The sequence below is a fragment of the Scomber scombrus genome, chromosome 13, assembly GCF_963691925.1.
Source record: "Scomber scombrus chromosome 13, fScoSco1.1, whole genome shotgun sequence".
NCBI lineage: Eukaryota > Metazoa > Chordata > Actinopteri > Scombriformes > Scombridae > Scomber > Scomber scombrus.
The window spans coordinates 21971573-21995562 of NC_084982.1; the positions used below are offsets into that span (position 1 = coordinate 21971573).

At 37.5% G+C, this 23990-nt stretch overlaps 1 protein-coding gene across 1 annotated transcript in view; it reads left to right on the forward strand.

Annotated features, from left to right (window-relative positions):
- Nucleotides 1–23990, forward strand: part of LOC133992635 (partitioning defective 3 homolog B-like) — a gene marked incomplete at its 3' end in the record, with an annotated part of 152272 nt that overhangs the window by 63302 nt on the left and 64980 nt on the right. The window contains 2 exon segments of the mRNA XM_062431320.1: nucleotides 5036–5130; nucleotides 16080–16150. Of these exon segments, the coding sequence (XP_062287304.1) occupies nucleotides 5036–5130; nucleotides 16080–16150 (166 nt within the window).

The following is a 23990-nucleotide window of genomic DNA, read 5'->3' on the forward strand; positions in this document are numbered from 1 at the left end:
GTAGGGCTGTGTGACTTTGACAAATTCAAAATTGACTGTTTGCGACCCAGAACTCTTATATACATACATATAATATGATATTTAAACGAAGACAACTGGTGCTTTCACGAGATGTTTACCTTCAATACATTTCTGACAACATGCTCAGTAATGTCGATGTAATAACTACACCGCTTGAAGCATTTATTATTCATTTGGCAATCAGACAAGCTCAGCAATATGCATCGCTGAACCATTTACCTAATTAAACTACTTTGCTGATATATTCCAGTAACAACAATCCAACACAGTATACAGTCTTATGCTATAAGTGTATTGACATATACTGTATGTAGTGCTTTATATAGTACATTTACTGCAGTGAAAAAGAGGGTAGTTGGGATAATTAGGTGATCTAAAATCTTCTTTTTTTCATTTTGAAGAAAAGAAGGCTTGAATATAGAATGGTAGCTCTGTTAGCAGTCTGCTGCAGGTATCTGTCTTAATGTAATACTTTACATGGGCAGCATGCATCTTCATAAAACAGATTGTTATTTTTCTATTTCTATTTCTATCCTTGGTTTCATGTCTTCACTGGCTAGCTTCACTTTATAACTGTTAAAATGCGATGCAGACTTAAAGGACATGGAGGTTCACAACTTTTAAGTAACAGCAGTCAGGTGTCCAAATTAACATTGAAACAGTTTTTTTCTTGCCATTATGATTCCTCCTGTTTATACTGACCATTGCAAGATCTCTTCCCAATTCACTTGCAATGTAAGTCAAGGGAACAAAATCCTAAATGTATTTAATCAAGTAGATATATTTTAATCTTACAGTCTATTTAGTGCCAAAGTCCCTCTTTTTTTAATAAGATGATCTAAAATCTTTTTTTCATTTTGAAGACTAGTGTAAAAAAGACTGAAATGCATACAGGCATAAATATAGAATGGTAGCATTGTTAGCAGTCTGCTGTAGGCATCTGTCTTAATTTAGGACTTTAAATGGACAGCATGTATCTTCATAACATTAATCATTATATTTTCTATTTCTAGATTATCCCTGGTTTCATGTCTTGATTGGCTAGTTTCACTTTATAAAGGTTAAGATGTGTTGCATTGAATTAAAATGTAATAGCATAGCCCTCCTTCTGTGAAAAAAATGTATTTAAAAGTTTATCTGAGGCTAATATGAAGCTTTAGCTGTTAAATCAAGTAGATATCATTTAATGTTACAGTCTATTTAGTGCCAAAATCTCTCTTTTTGTTACTAAACTTTGGGGATGAAATGGTCGCTGGTTTCACGATCCTGCCTTTCATTTCCTCTCCCTCTATTTGTAAAATTTTCTTTTTATCTCATTAACAATATTTTCCCATATTAGTCCCTTTATTTTTTCATCCATTCTGCTTCCTCTATCTCTTGTTTTTTTTTGCCTTTTTTAAATCTCTTTTGTTCTCTTCCTCCTTTATCCTTCTTTCATTGCCATTCTTTGAAGAGATGAATTGATCAGTGGTTGAAGTAATCCATACCCTCAGCCAGTCTTAAGAGCACCAAGGGTCCATTTGTGACAATCAATATATGACCCTACAAATATCATTTAGCATTTGTTGAGTAGTTCACTCAATATAAGGTTCCCTACGCCCTCACCACCACCTTTCTCATGCTTTCCCAATGGCACTATAGAGGCTAACATGACACTGTTCTTAATGTACTACATATATGGATTGATGGGTCCATATGAATTGAATCGTAAAATGTTCAGATCGGGAGACACAGATCATAATAGTACTTCCTGTTATAGATGTGATTTATTTGCGTAGCTTTCTGCTGTGTTGACTTTTCTCTCACTTTCACTCTTTCTCCCAAAGCTCCCACAGCAGCAGCAGCACAAGGCAATAGTGCGGTGTGCTTCATCCATCAGCTTCTGTTTAATGATGATTTTATTCAGTGGGCTGATGAGATGTGAAGAGGGAGACACTATCATATGTTACCTACATGCACACTCAGATCTGCAAATCAGCCACTTATTGGCCATTTGGACGCATGAACATCAGTGTGTTCACTGAAGAGATGTGAAGGGAAGGGATCATACATTAACTTTGTGTGTACCCGGGCTTTCACATCTGCTCCTTATAGACCTAATGAACACAGAGGGCGGTGCACAGACACATCTTCTAAAATAACACGCTGGAATGAGCTTTCTGATGACCCTGCTATAGTATTTAATGAACATATATTTACACACACACATAAATGTGTCAGGATGTGCTGGCTGGTGAGTTCAGATGATTAAAAGAAGTAGTTATGAAACCTATAGATGTGATTCAATTTAATTCAAAGTGCTTTCTTTCTTTCTTTCTTTCTTTCTTTCTTTCTTTCTTTCTTTCTTTCTTTCTTTCTTTCTTTCTTTCTTTCTTTCTTTCTTTCTTTCTTTCTTTCTTTCTTTCTTTCTTTCTTTCTTTCTTTCCTTTGTATTTACTCTATATTTTCACATGTCCACCTACCACCAGTCATAACACTGTATCATAAACCGATGGCTCTGCTTTAGTATGTAATTAACAGATATTTATTTATACACATACATGTGTCAAAATATGTTGGCTGGTGAGTTCAGATGATTAAAAGAAATAGTTATGAAACCTAAACATTTAATTTAAATAACTTTATTTCTTTCTTTATATGACTTTTACCCTATATTTTCACACGTCCAGCAACCACCAGTCATAACACTGTATCACAAACTGAAATAATATACTTAGTTTCAGTGGAGTTGACACTGTGCCACTTACTGTATCTGTTCCAGAAAGCACACTCTGCCTTGTAAATGTATGTCTTCATTGGCTATTAGATACAACCTTGTGAAAACTCTGAAAGTTTGAGTCAGTTCGGTGGAAACCCCCCCCCCCCCCCATGTGTGTCCATGATTACAGAGCATACTGTACCCACCCTCTCATCTTGTAATGTACCTTTCCTTGAAAAGATCTAAAAAAAAGTCATTAATAGGTGCATTTCCATCCAGCCGTTTTTATTCGCTTTTTCAATTTGTGCATTAAAGAAACTTGAGTGGTCGACTTTTGCTTTGTTTTGATAAAAGCAAAATATGTCAACGGAAACAGATTTATTGGATAAATCGTGATGTACATGGACTTAACCATGTAACACCCGCTTATGTTTGCGCTCTACTGAAGAGAAGAAAAACAAAATTAAATAGCCACAGACGAAAAAAACATCAGATCACTGTGGAGTGATGAGGACATTGTAATGCTCCTTAAATTAATACATTGAAAAATAGAGATGTCTAATTTCCATCATGTTTTCTACGATTTTTTCCATATTTGAGCTTCGAGTGACACTCAAAAAGGCCTTCTGTAATAGTTTAATCGCCCTGACTCAAAAAATAGTGCCACCATCTTGATGAATTCATTCTAAATATTTGCAAAATAGCAGTTCATAAAACATTTTTTTTTGTTGATATTCTGGAAATTATGTTAAAATTTGGCTAAATACAGATCAGAACCTTTCCTGTGTTATTTATCTTAATTTTTTCTATTTATAGGTAGCTGTAAAACATTTTAAATATCATATTTGTCTTTTTAAAAACCTGCAGATACCTCAATAAATACACATAGACCTGCAGACATATTATTATTATTATTATTATTATTGTTATTATTATTGTTATTATTATTATTATTATTATTATTATTATTATTATTATTATTATTATATCATTATCAATATCATTAGCCATTATTTTACCTCGAAAGATCATTGAGGAGGAATCCTCATTTACAATGGTGTCGAGAAACATTAACAGCAGCACAACAACACACAAAACAATATTAGGTAAAAATACAGTATTACACATTTGTGCGCACTCATGCTCTCATTCACCGTATAATTCCCACTCAGTCTTTAAGTAATTTTATCTTTTTATGAAGCATTATGTTCTCACATAATCAGGCCATTAGTTTATTATGTTGAACATCGTGGTGTTTTGGTTGGTTTTCACAGACACAATGTTGTAATGACAGCATGGAAATTCATTACAACATAAAAATGTTCATCTCCTCTCTTTCTCTCTTTCTCCCTCGTCACACTTTGACACTTGCCGAGAAACAGACACAAACTCCTTTCTGTAGTGCGGCATGACTGGCGAAGTCTGTATCTTGTCATCTAAAAGATTATTATTAGACATGAAATTCGCTGAACTCTGACTCTGTCAAAATAGCATTATAGCATTAGACAGCGTGTACATCAAATTGGTGTGTCTGTGTGTGTCTGCACGCATATTGTGGCTCTGGAGCAGTGCAAATGCAGGCTTTCTCTGTTCCCACCATATATATATATTTTTTTTTGCATTAGTCTGTCTTGGTCTGTCAAATATCTTGTTCCATTAACAGTCTGATGGGAGGTAGTCACAGTGTATCATATGGGACTGACGCAGGTTCCTTTGGTAAAAAGCACAAACTGGAAGGGAAATGAGCTCAGTTTGAAAAAAATACAGCAGATTTAATGTTGGGGGGAAAAAGCCAGAGTTAGTGTATATGTATTAATCCCAGCAGAGTTGGGATTGCCACATATACATTATTAACTGTCAGAATAAACCTTTCAGATTTCATATTTTGCATACGGTAGATGTTTTATGTCACTCAATCCTATTTTTTCTGTAGATGAAACTGCTGTTTAGTTGATGTCAGGTAGTATGTCATCAGATTCCTCCCTGCAAATACCTCATATAAACAAAGCTTTACAGGAAATGAGAAAACAGGGTTTATTTACAGGCTGTTAAATGTATACCTTTTAACATTTTCAGTCGTTAATGCGCTGTATCCGGACATAAACACACACACATTTTTCAAGGGGCAGAGAGAATGGTGGCAGATCTCGACTTTGCATATGTGCAGTTGTGGATATTTTTGAGTGTTGTGAGAAGACCAACTAAGCAGTACCTGTTATTAATTAATTTATCTGTAGGTGTCTACCCATATCCTTGCTCGAAGCTACCTCCACATAACAGGTGTGTGTGTGTGTGTGTGTCCTGGTATTTTTATAGACACCCCCTTGATGGTGAGAAGCAGCAGTGATTCAGCCCTTGGGCCCCAGCCGTCAGAGACTGAACCCTCCCTCAATGAGGACACCGCTATGATGGTAAGACACTGACGCAATTTGATAAAAAGTTTGAAATACACAGACTATATGCACACTCTACACAATTCAAACATACACACAGAAAATCCCCCACATAGGCATAAGCTCCCCGTTCGACACATGACTCAGTTCCAGTCGGCCTCAGTTCATTGAGGACACATACTTTGAGAGCCTAATGGAAACACACATAGAGAGATGTATAATGAATGTGATATCCACCTTACAGATGGGTGAGGAATTGAATGAAAAACTTTCATAAAGTGTCTTAATAATGTGTCGGCCCACCACGTGCTGCCAGAACAGCTTCAGTGCTCCTTGACATTGATTCTACAGTCTATGAACTCTACTGGAGGGATGAACACCATTTGTCTCAAAGATATTCCCTCATTTAGTGTTTTAATGGTGGTGGTAGAGAGCGCAGTCCAAAATCTCCCATAGGTGTTCAATTCTTTATAGATCTGGCGACTGTGATGGTCATCGCATATGATTCACATCATTTTCATACTCATCAAACCTTTCAGGGACCCCTCGTGACCTATGGATGGGGTCATTATCCTCGAAAATACCTTTCCCATCAGGATAGAAATCTTTCATCATAGGATAAAGGTGATCACTCAGAGCAACTTTGTACAGATTTGCAGTGAGTTTTGTCCTCTAATGGGACAAGCAGACCTGAACCATCCCAGCAAAATGCCCCCCACAGCATAGCACCAGAGTCACCAGATCCTCTCCTTTAATTTGTCACCCGTCTGTATATAATAATCAGTACTGACACCAGTGTAAATTAATGGCTGCTTGATGGAATTGACAAAATACTGAGAAATGACCTGGATGAAAGGTCATCAACTTCCTTAGAGATCTGTTATTTCCTGAGAAGCCGTGACATAGATCAAATTTCATGGTATTCTGTTTTACTTACTGCCATCCCAACTGTCACTGCCATGCACTGCTTGTAGACGGTTTGATTTTATTTTTTCATCATGTCATAAATGTATTTTGTGTTCTCTCTTTGCTTGGTAAACCCGTTGTCTCTTGTAAAGTTCTCTGTAATGTCTTTCAGTGGACAATTTTTTAATGGTTTTAATGATCTGCTAAGCTTTTGTCGAGTACCAACGTTTGGGTCAAATTTTCCACTGCAACAGAAGAAATAGCAGAAAATCTAATTGGCTTATTGGAATAAAAAATGACCAAGTGCATTCATGCTCCGCAGTGGATGAAACGTTTTGTTGGACACATCATTAACTTTCCTCCAGAGTAAAGAGGGAATGTCTCCGAAGTTGGGTAGTAAATGTTTCAGTAATTGATAGCAGACACAGCACTGTCTACTGATTTTAATAGCTTAGCAATGCAAAAGGAGAATTCTACATTTGTTTGATCAGTTCATGTTAGTACTAAAATATATAGCAATACCATAATCAGATATGTTTTCAGGAAATTTCCTTTTATCACCTCTCCGCTTTTTTCTTTGTATAGGTTATTCTTTGCATAGGTTATAGCTTTTGTAAGACATTGATTTACTATGATGACTCATCAACTTTCCTCTAGTCCTGTTGTAATCTAATAGACAGGTTTCCATTAAATATGCTAACTACATTAATACCCCCCGGGGTATAAACACTTCGATTTTAGTGACCCTGTGACCTTTGCTTTAGCAGGATTCCTAGGATTAACTTTATATTTATTGCATCACTACTGGTATTCCCCCTATAAATGTATTTGCTACTTGCTGCTTGAATAACAGGTTTTCTTCCTCAAGGATCAATTAATTTAATTTTTTGTTAAGTTGGAGGTATAAATAGGGGCGTTTGCAACCTTAGAAATATATGCCATAACAGTACAAACTTGTGTTAGTTTGTATTGGGCCTTGCTTTGCATGTAGGAAAACCTCTCACACACAAATACTGCACATATACACACATTAATATGGTTTAATGTATTGTTCTCTTTTATTACATGTATTTCATTCCTGAAAAATATAAAACTGCAAAGTCACCTCAGCCAACCAGCAGCAAAATTGAATCAAACATCAGTTTTAATAAAACTGGTGATGAGTAACATTTTTCCACAAGTTCAATATTGACATACCGTAGGCCAGCAGTGTGTTTGTGTGTCCGTGGGTGTGTGAGTGTGTGTTCGTGTGTGTTTGATGGCTATAGGTGTTTAAGGGTCGGGGGTGACAGATGCTTTTGGTGTCTTCATGTTTCTGCTAATCCAGACATGCTTTGTCACATCAAACTCCACTAACAAAGATGGATGACTCTCTTTCTTTTAAAGGTCAAAGGGTTACCACATGCTTCTTTTAGTGTTTTTTCCCTCCTTCCTTACCACTGCCAATCTCTCTCTCTTCACATGTTGGATGTCTTGGTTTAAATTGTGTTAACATTTATACTTTAGTCCCATTCCTTTATCCCGGTAATCATACCTTATACTTTAACTCTTTAATTATAGCCACTATTGAATTCACTGCTTCAGCCTGATTTTATGACATCTTCAAACTAAAAATGAAGGCTTACTGATGGTCATTAGCATCAGCTTCATTATTAAAACAAATCACCTCCTCTTTCATTTAACTGTGACTTTAGACGTGCATTTTTCTTACAATAATACAATCGTAAATAAGATCATAATTCAGAGTGCTAGTTACTTGTTATGGTGGTGTTCCAGTTTTATATTCCCTGTGCACAGTTGGACACAACAAATCCCTCAAGTTCGCTGGTTAAAGGAACTCCACGCCTGATTGGGCTCCTGAGTGGAGAGTCTTCTTCCCTTGAGGTCTCACACTGGACAAACATATCTTCTTTTACCCACTGTCAATTTCCCTGCAGAACAACCTGTTTGCAAGGTTCAGACCTATTGGGGAAAGTGATTGGATCTCAGAGGTGGACAGTCTCTCTGCTTAACGTTGCGACCTAATACGTTTGTGACTATACAGCAGGTATATTGGCTGTAAAGCTAAACAACAAATGCTGTATCTGTTGTCTTATTAACAGATATGGCTGTGGATTTTCTGTTTTTGATATCATTAACAAATCACATGAGTCCAACTGAGTCTCGCACAAGGAGAAGTCTTGTTCTGAAATCTTGTGAGAGTTATTGTTAGTTTTGAAATTGGCTAAATATTCAGAGTGGATATGAAAGAGTTGGAGAAAGGAGTGCCTGGAGGAATTTGTTGTATTGGAGTACAGAAAGTGCAATTTAGGGTTATCTTAAAGATGATCAAAGTCTTTGCTGAATACTTAGCTCTTGCGAGATTACAGAATGAGACTTCTCTTTGAGCGAGACTTGAGTAGATAGATAGATAGATAGATAGATACATTTAGTTACGGCAGCTACATCCACAGTCAAGACAGCTACACATAACATAAAACATGTCTGTATCTATCCACAGAAAAAAAAAAAAAAAAAAATTAAAATACCCCAAAAATTGCACTAATAAAACAACAAAATATGTAATAAATAACGTTGGACACAACAACAAACAAATTATTTCTCTGTATGATCTTTTCCATAATGTTAACCGGCATGTATAATAACAGTGGCAAAAAAAGGCACTTTTAGAAGACGTACATTGATGAGGCACAATGCCTGTGGGCGTTCTCATTAAATACTCAACCAGTTTTAAAAAAAAGTTGTCCCCATTAGTCATGAAGACACAAAAAGTTGGGAAAATAGGGTCAAGGTTGAAAAAAACCCAAACTTTCCCTTTAAGTGATTACATTAAGACACCAGGTGATTAAAAGATGTGTTTTGTTTGAGGGAGAGAATGGAGGTTTACAGTGGAGAAGCAAAATTAAATGTTTTAGTCAATCCATGATAACAATCATGTTAAAAAAATCTCTCAATACTTTTTTTCTTACTTGATGGACTTCAGTACCAAATGTTTTCCTCTGAATTTGCCTTCGTCTCACACCTGCTGTGCTGCAGTAACTACCACTTTAGTGTTGGAGCGGGGAATGACTCTGATTACTGTCAATAAAGGTATTTTTCTTTTTGTGTTTTTGTCTTCTCCTCATGCAGAATTTTCTGCCACTATGCCTTTTTTTGTGTATGTCACTATCTTTCCCTGTTTCTTTCTCTCTTTTACCCTCACAAACACTCTCTCTCTGTCTCTCTCTCTCTCACACACACACACACACACACACACAACCCCACTCTGTCACTCGCTCAAAGGTCCTTCTCTTCTCAACCAGCCAGGTTCAGACAGAGGTAATGGCTCCGAGTAATTGTTCAAATTGTCACTTGGCCTTTTGGTGAGAGCGATGAGGGGTAAAAAGTACTCCTCTTGCAGTAATTCTCTGTCTTCCTCCTCTCTCTGTGTCTTTTCTCCCACTATCTGTCCCCTCTCTTTATTTAATTTCAATCCAGAAAGATTTACTGGTGCAGCTATTCCGTTCTAAATGCCAGGCACAAATGAGTACAGTGAGCCACAAAATCACTCTCTCTTTCCCTGTCTCACTTTCTGTCACGCTCCACAACACACACACACACACACACACACACACACACACACACACACACACACACACACACACACACACACACACACACACACACACACACACACACACACACACATACGCACAAAGGCGCACACACAGACACACACTCACACACACATACTTCAGATCATGGTCACTTTTGGGCATATTACATAGACTTATATACATTCAGACTCATCCTCAGTTTAACCGTATTTGCCTAACCTTTACCCTTAACATAACCACTGACCCAAAAATCAGCTTTTCACCAATTGGGTACATGGATTTGTGCACAATTGCACAAGCCTTCCTCAGGTAACTGGTCTTAAGTCGGAAATTTGTCCCAAAGAGTAGCCTATGACAGACTACGCACACACAGACACATATCAGTTCATGGTCACTTTTGGGCCCTAACTTTAACTATCACCACTGCTAACCACCTAACCCTAACCTCAACCTTACCCTAACCTTTACTTAACCCTAACCTTAAATACTCACCCAAAAATTATTATTTTTTGCTAATATGGGACACATATTTTGTCCCCAATTGGACAAGCCACCACCAATTAACTGGTCCCAAGTCTGAAATAAGCCCCCGAAAGTTGCCTATGACAGACACACACACACACACACACACACACACACACACACACACACACACACACACACACACACACACACACACACACACACACACACACACACACACACACACACACACACACACACATACACACAGTTCCAGGTTAGTTACGGTGTGATAATCAGGCTGGGACTATTTGCTCTTGCCTAGAATACTACTGGGGCTAATAAGGCTATACAGCACTTATTTATAATCCTACACCTTAGTGTGTGTGTGTGTGTGTGTGTGTGTGTGTGTGTGTGTGTGTGTGTGTGTGTGTGTGTGTGTGTGTGTGTGTGTGTGTGTGTGTGTGTGTGTGTGTGTGTGTGTGTGTGTGTGTGTGTGTGTGCGCGTGCCGTGGGTTTTGTGCTGTCAGTCTGTATGCATGTATATCAGTGAAGCAATTTTGTGTGCCAGTAGGTGTTTGTATATGCAGAGGTTTGTGTGAATTAACTTATTCATATATGAGCCTTTCCTGTGCCTTCCCCTGAAGCTTATGTGTGCATTTAGCGAACTAAACTCATCATCAAGTATGCCAAATAAATCTGATATGTACCAATGTAGCAATATAACAGGAACTCTCCAGGCCTCGCTAGTGATGCTTGAAGAATTATACAATATAAGAAAAGTTTTATTCATTGATTATTATTAATAGACAGTGTTTTATGTTTGGAATATATCTTTATTAACTTCACTTTTCAGCCTTCTGTCCCTTTGATACAGTATTTATCAAAACACATGTTCATTTCAATTCATCACCCACATATGCAAAGAGATATTTTAAGATAGATTACCTTAGGTTTATCATTTTCATACAGATGGACACACACACACACACACACATACACACAAATAGCTACACACACACACACACACACACACACACACACACACCATACGCATACACACAAACTTTTCAGCATTGCATTCCTATTAATTTATCATACTCTGAGAGCGTTTTCAGGGAACACTTAGCTTGATTGGTTATTCAGTAATTAGTAATATCACTAATAGTTCACTCTTTTTTTGCTGCTTTTAGCAATTATTAGATTGGACTGAGAAGACCAACTGCTTGCAGCCCATTTATTATAAGCATAGTTAGTCAAGGTAGGATTATCCATCATTGAGTTAAAATGGAAAATCTGCTTCCCTATTCTCCAATTTTTCTAGAGGGCCACTAATGCACACAAGTATCGACCGAGCTGTCCAAAGTTAGCTGACTAAAGTATTATTTTTCTCTAGAGTTGTCCTTAATATGTTTATTTTAAATATGTGTCATCTAATAAGTATCTTTTTGATTTCCTCTTAAATAAATTAGACGCAATAAAAGGTTTATGGATGTTGAAATATGACATTTGAACCTTTGAATTTCCAAAACACTGGGGCATTTGCTAATGTTGAACATATTAATAATAAGTAATCAAGTTAATTAATTAAAATAACCATAATTGTGCAATTGGTTTCAAATCCACGGAAGTCGGTTATGTATAAGTGTTAAAAGTGTTCAGTTATATGTAATTTTCCAATGCTTAGTGCCTAAAAATGAAATAAAACACGTTTTTTAAGCAAAATAAAGACTTAACTTTCCAACAAATTTAAATGTTTCAATAATATCTATGATATTAATACCAATATTGTAATAGTAATTAAAAATAAAACATTTAATTTGTACCACACTTTTCATTCATAGTGAAACTCAAAGTGCTACAGTATTAATAACATATAACACACAACATAAAGAATATAATAATAATGATAATGATAATACTAATACTAATAATTATAATAAGTTAGAATAAACAAGCCTCCATGGATAGGAAGGTTTTTAGGTCTTTTTTTAAACGAGACTGGGGTCTGTGCTGTCCTCAGATGGTTAGGAAGACAAGCGTGGTGCAGCAGAGCAGAGGGCTCGACCCTCCATGGTGCAGAATGTAGTACTGGGAGCCTCGAGGAGCAAGCAGCTGGCAGAACTGAGAGTGCAGGTTAGAGGTTTGTGGTATGATCAGTTCCTGTAGGTAGTGAGATGCATACCCGTTGATTGATTTCTATGTAAGTAGCAGGACTTTGTAGTCAATTCTGAAGGAGAGAAGTGTAGTGAAAACAGAATATGTGTTGTATGTTCATGTCTTTGAATCAGGATCCTTCCAGTGTTGACCTTAATATACCAGAGCTTATGGATGCTCCTGACAGAGATCCATGTGATGAGTGTATTGTAGTAGTCCAGTCTTGAGAAGATAAAGACATAGAAAACATTTCTCTGCATCTGACACGGTTACAGAAGGGCAGAGTTCAGAGATGTATTTGAGATGGTAGAAAGACGTTTTGCATTAATATCTTATTAAGGAGGATGTCCTGGTTGTCAAAGATGAGATGAAGTATGGGGGATGACTGAATTTGGTGTGTTAGTGCCAACAACAAGAGCTTCATTTTTGCTGCTGTTTAACTGAAGGAAATTCATGCTCAGCCAGTCCTTTATCTCCTTAAGAAAATAATATGACACTTTAATTCATTCCAATTAATTTACTTGTTATGAATTACCCATTGGTAAGGAACATATGTTGCTGGCCTTTGTAATTAATATCTTGGTCTTCAAAGGAAGTGAGACAGAGACTGGTTCTACATGCAGGTATTAAATGAGACATACAATTAAGCACCAAAAGACTTTCCAATTAATGTATCAGTGGCTGTTTTTATGACAAAGGGGTTAGGATAATTAATGTTACCTGTCACCCCGTTATTAATTAAGCTCACATGACAGCATATGCAGCTAGGCCAGACTAATTTATTTCCAAGCCACCAAACCCCAAACATTTGTTTGAAGTATCTGCCGTCTGTCATTCACCACTATATTTACTATCGAGTCTCACCTTCTACCGTCTCCTCTCGTCAGCCGTTGTCTCTGATTCCTTGTTCCTAAAGTTTTGCACGTCTTCAGCTGTTGCCTAAATCTCTCCTGCTCTTTGACATCTTTCTCTTCATTACTCATCTGTCTTTGCCTCTGTTTCTTTCCTTTCCTCTTCTCTTTGTCTGACAGGTGGTGTAGGTCATATGGCAATAGGGTGAGAGGTCAGAGGTGAGAGGTCATGTTAAGAGTCCATTAGTGCATACGACTAACATTGAGCCTTATTGAACTGTGTGTGTTTGTGTGCATATGCTCACAAACATGTGCGCTCAGAGACTATTCGATATACACAGAGGTACATGCCTAAGCTCAGATATCCACCAGCACATGTTAACATGAAGACACATGCAGATTAGGATTGAATGGCTGATCTGATTATTCTGCCAGACGTTCTGCTACAATGATCAATGCAAGGCAATTTATTTATACAATGTAATTCATGTTTAAAGGCATTTTCAAAGTGGTTTACAGTCAAAATATTTAAACAAAAAAGTAAGAAAATCAACTTTAAAGGAGTGAAAAGACTGTATATACAATACACATTCTGAGGCAATTATGGCATGAAAATAAAGACATAAACACACAATATAAGTGATGAAGACAACACTAATAGACAGAGGGGAATAAACAGCTTTTAAGCAAGCTTGTAAAGCTTGTTTGAATGATTACAAATCAGTTCATTACACCCAATTTTAGGAAAAAGGGTATTCTAATCTTTGTGCACATTTCATCTCATTCTAAGTGTCTTTAGATATACCCCATATAACTCTGCCAACATTTAAATATTCTATAATTACAAGTTATGCTGACTAATAAATACCAATAAATCCATTTGTATACTTTACTTCTTGTGGGAGCCAAATTAATGTATGTCTTACGTGAATTTGATGTCATGACATCTGAACTAACCCCTGATGCCTAGATTTGTGATGAGAGTGGCGATTAAGTTCTTGTGGCAGTAGTTTGTGATGTGTTTCAGTGCATTACATTGTAAGCAGTTGGAGGAAACCTTAGTATATAATGCAATCTACTGTGACAAACTAGCCAAGCCCCATAACGGCCACATAAATGACTATAGATGGTTCTGTTGTAGAAGTTGGAAAATCTCGTTCTAAATCTAATCGACATTTAAGATAATAAAGATAACCATGGAAGTATAAGTAATCCATGGAAAATAACCTTACTAAATATGTTGTGCAGTTTTCTCCATATGTCTAAATAAGCCTGTTAAATTAAAAAAAAGACATAATATTGTTTTTTATCTAATGTTTATTCTTAAGCTGCCTTCAGTGAAAACCATTTTCCACAGGCCCAAGAGCTTATGTCATCAGCTTAACAGAAGGGGTGAGTCGAGTCAGTGCAGCTTATCCATACGTGGCTGTAACCTTACTGTGGTGTTAAAAATGAAATTTTTAAGACAAGAGAATTACAGCTAAAATATTTGAAAGATTAAATTAGAGGAGTGTCAAAGGATATCGTGGATTCATGAGAAAACCAACATTTATAATGACCTCCGGCAGTAGTGGCTCAGAAGGTAGAGCTGGTCATCCACTAATTGGAAGATCGGCGGTTTGATCCCTGGCTCCTCCAGTCGGCATGTCGAACTGTCCTTGGGCAAGATACTGAACCCCACATTGCTCCCGATGGTTGTGCCAGCAGTGTGTGTCTGACTGTGCATTAGATTAGATCAGGTCTTGCTGAGCAGGTTGGTGCCTTGCATAGCAGCCTCTGCCATCAGTGTATGAGTGGTTTTAAGACTATAAAGGTGCTATATTAATGCAGTCCATTAACTATTTCCTTTATTATTATGTTTTTATGTATATGTAAAATTAGATTGGAGCTGTTTTTTAATGCAAGTAGATACATTATTGTTTCACACTGAAGGCATTATTAATTACAATAAGTACTGTTGAAGGCACTCATTTATCTTAGAATATGGTTAATTAACCACAAAAACAGATAGAAACACCCCTCAATAAGAGTTTGCAATGAGATTCAGAAGCTAGTAGACAAGCAGCTGGTGCAGAGGCGACATCAGGCCCTTTTGTCTCTATAGATCAATTAAATCAATACTTCTGCTTCATAGTGTTTAAAAGCTACAAAATGATAAACGTCTTTAAATATTATTAGCTTCAAAAAGGTGGGGTTTGTTGCAGGCTTCTTCTGATTGTGTTAAATCGAAAAACATATTTATGTGTGTGGTGTCAACTCTTTGGACTAACAAATAAAGGAGTAATGAGAGGCGGAAAAATCACCTGCAATCATACGCGCATACTCAGGTTGAGTATTAGATCATTCATCACTCTTTTACCATGGGGTATGAAATCTTGTCCTTGCGGAGCTCACCTCCCTGTATCGCTAACACAGCAATCACACACACGTATTGCCAGCCCTGTGTCATTTTATAAAGTAATAATTAGAGCTCCCTTGGCTCACATTTACACTCTTTCTTTCTTTTCACACCTTCTATCTCTCTCTGAGTTATCATGCTCATTGACAGTGTTATTTATTACTGCTTGACAACACTCTCTTCTTTCCTTCAAATATTAATTGATATTTTTCCATCATCCATCCATCAATTTAGCAGCTCCCTCACTCATCTATTCATTCATTCCCTTTATATACTCCCCCATCTTTCAAATTAGCAAAGACATAGTTGTTAAGCTCAGGATTTCATATTAGGTGTAGCATATTAAAAGCCCAAAATCAAAACAGAGGGAGCTCCTTTATTGCTCCTGTTACTCACTCATGTACAGCTTTTTTGTTGATTTATGCTGTTTATTAGTTCATCCATCCACATGAATGTTATCTCTCATAATGTTTTTCCTCTCCTTCATCCATGGACTACTCCACTTTCTGACAGATTGGATGTGTTCTTTTTATTGTCTCCTCTCCAAATGCTGTTTACTGACTTACAGGAAATCTATTCTGTGTGTGTTCTCTGCAGGCGGCCAGTCCTGCTGTGGAGAGGCCAGCAGGGGTGGAAAAACCCCAAGGCAAACATACCTTCAATGGCAGGTCAGTGTGTTTTTGTGTTTGTGTGTGTGGGAGAGTTAACTTTTGTCCATGTGGATTATTTGTAATTATTTGTGCTGATTGTTTATGTTAATAAACTGCCATGTTGTGTTTGATTACATTTCCTCAATAAGTAACTCTATCTCTCTGTCTGTATATTATGTAGTTGAGAGGGTAGTTGTTTTTTTATGTGTGTGTTTGTCTCCATACATGTTTATTGATGTTTGTGTGTGTGTGTTTCTGTCCTACTTTCTCTTCATTAAAGCTGTATTTTAATCTAGATCAAGGCCTTAACAGATACAGTTAGTGTAGAAACTCTCCATCATTAGCCCACTACAAAAGACTGCCAAAACAGGGTCAGGGTCGCACACATACACACATACACACACATGCACATACACGCATGCACTCACACATGCACCGACAGACCAGCGTAAACTGGCATCCACACACAGGCACATAAATAAATAGCTACAAACACTTTTTTTTTTTTTTTTTTTTACAGGCAGACACAACTGAACACATAGCACACATACAAACACTAATGAGTGCTACATAATTAAGTGTTGGGGGTGCAGAATACCCTATGTCTCCCGTGGGCCATTTCAGTCAGTGTGTGTGTGTGTGTGTGTGTGTGTGTGTCTGTGAGCTTATTTTTGCAGTCTGAGGGGCCGGACAATATGATGCCAGGCTGATTCCTTTTAACCAAGAGAAAGGACAGGCAGTTAACATACATGTAACATAAATGTAGACCAATGGAGATCAAAGCACATGCTAAGCACCTATGAATAATCAGTAAAAGGCATTGCTCATGTTAAGATGTTTGCTTGTGTTACCTCTTGGACCGTTCAATTTACCAGAATATTTGTGTTTTCTGCATTATTGCAGTCCTAGCTCAGTTTAAAACGCCCATCTCTACATTACTGCTCACTGACAGTTTCCCTTCAGTATTTAGCCTCAAGTCTTTCTCTCATGTTGCATAACACATTTCAATATATCTTTCTTTTTTTTTTTTTAATCAGGGCTAGAAAACAGCAGTGACCCTTCTATATAAGCCATTATTTGATTATAGTATTTATTATAACCTGCGTATTATTCTTGTATGTATATAATACAGAGATACTGTGATAATTAACTCACAAACTTCATAGCTGAGATACAGCTCTATTCCACAACAGAAACAGAGCTTTTCCAAAACAGCCTCCACAGACTTTGTAAATCTGTGTAAATCTGGAAACGATGGCATAGCGGTGTAGTGTTTATGGCGTAAATGGAGCTTTGGTGATTAAGTAGATGGTGGCAGTGGCGCTGCCTTTCATTGGAAGACGAAAAGCAATGACAGTAACAACGATGGCGAACGACTTCATGCGAGTATTGTTATCTTTAATGTCTACTTTAGTATCTATTGAGTTAAACGTGCAGTAGTTATCTACCACCTTTCTCTTGCTGAATTGTTGTAATCTGCATGCAATAAATACATTTCAGGAAGTCACTGCAGAAATGGAAATACAGTAGAATGCCATTTCTTCTTCACTGGTTTTCTGTGGCTGGTTCGTCTGACACCGCCACAGAACAGCCCGACAGAGCTGCTCACATGGTGGACACTTACACTTGTCTGTAGGGCTGTAACAATTTTACAGATTACTTGATGATGTAAATAATCGTTAGTTGCAGCCCTACTTGTCTTTATACTTCTAATGTTTCAATTTGTGTGAGCAGTTGTGTTGCTTCGCTTGATGGACACTGTTGAGTGTGATGTCTAACAATGTCACAGAATAAATAAAAAAAAACACAATAATAGAGACTACTGGCCATCGGCACAAATTAAATTATCCAGGAGACTTACATAACCAAAGTGCCCAAACAGCTAAACCAAAGCCAGATACGTCAATAGTATGACTAAGAAGGCATTCAGACTGTAAACAGCCTTGGGCTGCGTTAGTGGGCATGTATTGCTTCAGGTATACCGGTGAGGCATGAAATACCACCCAGGAAGCCCGATTTTAGTAACAAATATGTGAATTCTAAATTGAAGGTCTATTAGATGCCACAATGCTGCACAGCAGTTTATAATACTCAGGGACAGAGTTTTATAACTCAAAAATGGCCTGAATGTGGCCAACCCCAGGCAGTGAATGGGTCAGTTGTAAAGCAGTGTGTATGACAACACTGACCTCTGTTAATGGATTTGTATCATTCTTTGTTTTAGAAATCAACAGGTCAGTATGGGCACAGTTAATTCATAAATAGTAAAACAAAATAATATGTTGTTAATCTGTAAAGAGTGCATGCGGGGAGAGAGAATTACAGCTTTGTGGAGAGAATAATGCCTGACCTCAGCAGCTGTTTTATGCTCTCTCCATAGCAACCAGCTGCAACTACAGAGCACAGAGATTAGATCACACACACATGCACACACATGCATACTCATATTCACTCATATTCATTGTAGATTGCATAAAGGCACTTGCTGTTCAAGGTTAGGGCAATGACTGAAGAGACTTGTTTCTTTCTCTTGTATCTATTGAGCTGTATCACATTCAAAGTGTGACATTGAGTTACTGGGATACACAATCCTGTCACCTGAATTAATAATGGGAAGTAAATTCTGATTAAAGTAACCATCTAAATGGAAGTGAATTAGAGGCGTTGGAAATGTGAGTTTTACCACACTTTTGTTATTGTACAGTTCAGTGCTATGCAGTGAATGTAAATATAATAACTTAAGACAACACCCGATCTCATTAATTTCATTCTCTCAGTTTTTGTTTTGTGCAAATATATCTCCTCGTGCACACACACACTCACACACAAACCATCTCAGCTGTGAGTAATGTAAAAGTGATGTAATGGTTTTTGTGGTCGCCGGGGAAACGATCCTTGAAATTGCAAAAAAGTCCAAAATGACTAAAGGAACGCAGCTATAAATATTAGTACAGTAAAGCATACATTAAATGAATGTGTGTGTGTGTGGCTTTATATGAGTGTTTATATGAGTGTTGGTTTATTGAAATAGCATTGCTGGCACATTATATTTCTTTGTGAAATAAGGCTGTGTTTTTGGACGGGTTTTAGAAACCAGGAGGTGAAAAGGTAAATAGGTTTCACTTCATGCACAAGGCAAACTGGGTTTGTAAGGGGTTTTAGGCTAAAGAGTTGTTATATATGTCTTATTTTCCGATCTAACGTCTCCATGAATCATTGGTGAGGATTCCTGTTCTCATAGTTTTGAGATACTTGCTCTGTATTCATTCATCTATCATTTTCTCCCTCCCCTCATTCCTTTGTTTCTTCCTTTTAGTTCATGCTTTCTCTGGTTTGCTATTCTTGATTTGATTTTGAGTTCTGACAGATTGGATTTGCTAAACTATCTTTCTTATTAGCAAAGAGCCTAACGACCAAACGTAAACCTGTCTGTTCTCAGCAGACTGGTGTTTGTGTGCAAGCTGATCTTGCACTGTAAAGTAAGAAGTAAGGAAAGATCCACCACTTTGTAAAACTGCTGTACCATCACTTGTGGGCTGAGTGTCTTTTTAGTTCCCACAATTCCAGCAGAGTTAGAAGTCTTCTCTAGTTAAGAGATCTAGCTGATTGGGTCGCTCAGTGTTAGGATTGATTTAAACTTTCATATCATATCAACAATTTGAGCTGGCTGGGCGATAATGATACCTATCCCGATAAAGCACATCTTAATACAATGAATACATACTGTAGTTGGCCATCAAAGTTGAATTGATGGCTTGCAGATTTGGACACTCAAGGCTGTTTTTGATTGTTTTTGGCAAAGTGAAGGACATAGTCAATAACTTCAGCTTGTTAAAACAACAATTAATATATTATTGTAGACAATATATATCCCACACTCCTAGCTTACACAATGAACTTGATACATTAGAACCAGGACCTTCCATATTTGGATCAATAGGCTCTCAGAAAAGATTGCCAAATTTAGCAGGCTGCATATTTGTTGGATGTGACTCTATATCAGCATGTACACAATATTAATTCTAACTCTTTGATGTGTCGCAATTACTTTTCCCTTTTCACATCATTACCTTCCACACAATTAATACTTCCAATAAGGTATTTGTTGGAGCCAAAATTAGTGTTTTACTGCAACTTTTGAAGTTATTTGGGCTTTTGGACTCCAGGCCAGTAGGGAGTAACAACAGGGCTTTGGCACAATAGTTCTTCAAAAGTGAACATGACTGGAAGCTATAGATAATATATCAACACACCTCCAGTACAAGTCAACCTTCATCATGTCTTCGGTGCTTCAAACCCACTACAACAAACCATGAACACCCAAACAGTTGTCTGCTTATCGTTAGTGTTAATCCCATAAAGAACACTCAAGCCATCCATTCACCACAGTGCCAGTGCTAATTGGATAGGCCTGTTAATGTAATATATATCTACAGATGGTTATTATCGATGCTAATAAACTGTGTACTCATTCATTCATCAAAGAACTACCGTTTTTAATATGTTTGTGTATTTGCATACATTAACATTTAGGAGAATTGTACATTTTTACTGTTTTGCATTCCCTTTGCTCCCTACGTCTTTGGCGCTCTGCACTTTGAAGACCAGCTTGAAAAGAGTGAGAGAGCATAGGACAAAAAAAGAGAGAAAGAGAAAGAGAGAGGATAAGAAAATGGATGAGAGGGTGGAATGCAGTGAGAAGAAGAAGAGTGGTTTTGGTAATGCACATCCTCCTTTTTGTTTTTTGTTAGGTCTCCTCTGTGTTTCTGTCTTTCATAGTGAGGATCAGTGAAGTGGCAGGTGGATAAAGAGAACACCTGCTCTCTTCATCTCTCTCCGCTACTCTCTCTTTTCTCCCTCTCCCTCTCGATGCGTTTGGCTCTTTTTACCACTGTCTCTTGTTCGCTCTCATTGTGCTCCCTCTCTCTTTTTCTCAAGTCTCACCCATTTTGTCTGTGCACCCCCACCACCACTTCAATTTTTTTCTTATTTTTTTTGCATTGATGCAGCCTGTCAAACATCTCACAAAAAATAAAAAAAAAGGAAATGTAAATGGATCTCAAGTGCTTGCATGTGTATGTGTTCTAGTGGGAGTGTTAGAGATCAGAGGCAGAGCAGCAGGAAGGGATAGAGGGAGGGGTGGATGTTATTTTTCCTCTCATATTAATGCTATTCATTAGCCTTGTCTAATTAATTCAGTGCCTCCTCCTCCTTTCATTTCACTATATCTTGCTTCCAGACCTCACTTGCTTCCTACCGTTTTTTCCCCTCCCTCCTTTTTTTTCCTTTTCTTCTTATTTTTTCCCTCTATCCTTTTTCTTCTTTTCCTCCTCTTTTTTTCTTCTTATGTACCCCGTGTGATTTTTAGCCACAACTGTGGATCTATAGATGGTTGGTGAGTTGGCCAACTACAGTTTTTGAGAATTGAAATATCTCAACAATTGCTGGAAGAATTGATATGAAATGTGGTAAAAAATATTCAGGGTTTCCAGAGGATAAACCCTATTGACAGATTTTAATGCCTCTGTGCCAGCGACAGCTTTGGCCTGAGGCATTACGTTGGCAGGTTTTCCTCATACATCCGCCCATCCGTACATCCTTTCTATTTTCCTGAACATGATATTTCAGCAACACCTTTAAAGAATGTCTAAACATTTGGCACAAACATCTACTTGGACTCATGGATGACCTGATAAGATTGTACTGGTCAAAGGTCAAAGGTCAAGATCATTGTGACGTCATGTCTGTCCCATTCTCGTGAACGTGATATCTCACTGACTGTTTAAAGGACACACATTTTTCCAGTTGTAACATATATACAAAACCAGCTTGGAATGTGTCTATCTGGTATGATATCAGGAGACATTTTAGCCTTCATTTACCCTTAACTAGGGCAAGGTGATATGGGCACAATTTTTTTGATGCCTATAGCAATACCTCGATATCAATATTGCGATAATATTGTAAGGTTAGGGTTAGGGATGACTATTAATGCTTTCACAAAATATTTACACAAGGATATTTTTTAATATATAATTATATTATATACAATAATGTGGATCGAATGACAAAGTGTTTAAAGCAAAGCAATAGAACAGCTAGAATAGCCTGGTAAGTTCAGAAAATTACATCACTTTAATGCAGCTTTTAAAACCAGGAAAAGACAACACTTACGCCAAATCATGATATTGTGGTATCCAAAATAAGATATCTATACTCATATCATGATGTCGATATAATATTGATATATTACTCAGTCCTCCCCACTGCCACCATTACTTTCTCTGTCTCCATTCCTTTCTATCCTCCCTCTTTTTTTTCTCCATTCCTCGCCTTCCTACGCTTTCATTCTCCCTCTTCCATCTTCCCTCTGGCTTCCCCTCTCGTGAAGTCCCTTGTTTCTTATTGTCTGGATTAACTTAAATTTGCTGAGTGGCGATGAGGCAGCACCGGCTTTGTTTGTGTGTGAGTGTGTTTGGGAGAGAGAGAGAGACAGACAAAAGAGAGGAAGAGAGAACTTGTTTTTGCACTTGGCATCTTCTCCCCTGTGCCACCCATCATCATCAACCACCCTCTCTGGAGTTTATCAGCATCTGTACTGCTATCAGTTCACGGTGGTTTAGGGATGGATGGATGGTCTAGAAAGAGAGAGGGAGAGAGGGAGACAAAATGGGCAGACAGCATTAGAGACACAGAGAGGAGAGGGTGCAACTAAAGAGCATAAAACTAAGTTCAGACAAACTCACTTGGATAAAACACACACTCACACACACACACACACACATGGAGCAGAGAGAAGGTCATGGGAGGATTAATGGCTGTGCTCTGATAGATAAACTAATCAAACAAACAAAGGCTTCAACATGCGCACACATTAAAACACAGACAGAATGTAAAGCAGACACACACTTGGAATAATACAAACTAAACAGAGACATTGAGAGATTGAAAAAGAGGAAGAAGCCCATAGAGATGAATGGCACAAAATAAGTTCTGACAAAACACGTGCACACGCTCACAGAGCAGTCTAGTTTTGTTGACTTTGAATAGAAAGTCGGCATTCCCCTCTCTAAGGGCTGGGTTCACAGACGTGGATTAAGTCCTTGACAACAACATTAAAAAAAAGTATTTTTAACACAGTGAATGCATCTATGGAAAGTGATGTGTCAATAGTAGTTTTGAAAAGTTTTCTTCAACAGCTTTGTGTGTTTGTATTTGTTTGCCACCACGCATTATTTGTCTGTGAGACCTTGCCTACTGTTTTTTCTTAGTTATTGTGTTTTTTTGTTCTTTCTCTTTCTTTATAATCTCTTCCAGTCCAACTCCTTTAGTCGCAAATCATGTTTTATTTTCTGTTTTGTGTGTCCTCCAGGTAATCTTAGCTTGTGTCACAGACAGATGTAGTGAATACTTTGTCACCATGGTGATCTGTCTGTCTGTCTGTCTGTCTGTCTGTCTGTCTGTCTGTCTGTCTGTCTGTCTGTCAGAGTTAGGAGGAGAGAGTGGTCAAAGTGCATGTGCCTCCTCTTCCTCCTCCTCTTCCTCCTCCTCCTCTTTGTCTAAACATTGTTAAATTATATGTATATATTTATGCAAATGATTTGGTAGCTATATTAATATGTATGCATTTCAACCCATTAGTTCAGGTATTTTCCCTGATCAATCAGACAGAAGCAGTTAAAACTGTGGCATGTGCTTATATCATACTCCAAATACTTTCTTAGTGCATTAAGTCCATTTAACAGTGCATGACATTGCAATCTCACAGTAATCCTCTTTTAATATTGTTAGCTAAGACACCCCTTTCTAAACATGTTTGTTGTTGTAACATGCGGTTGACTCTCAGTCCAATAATACT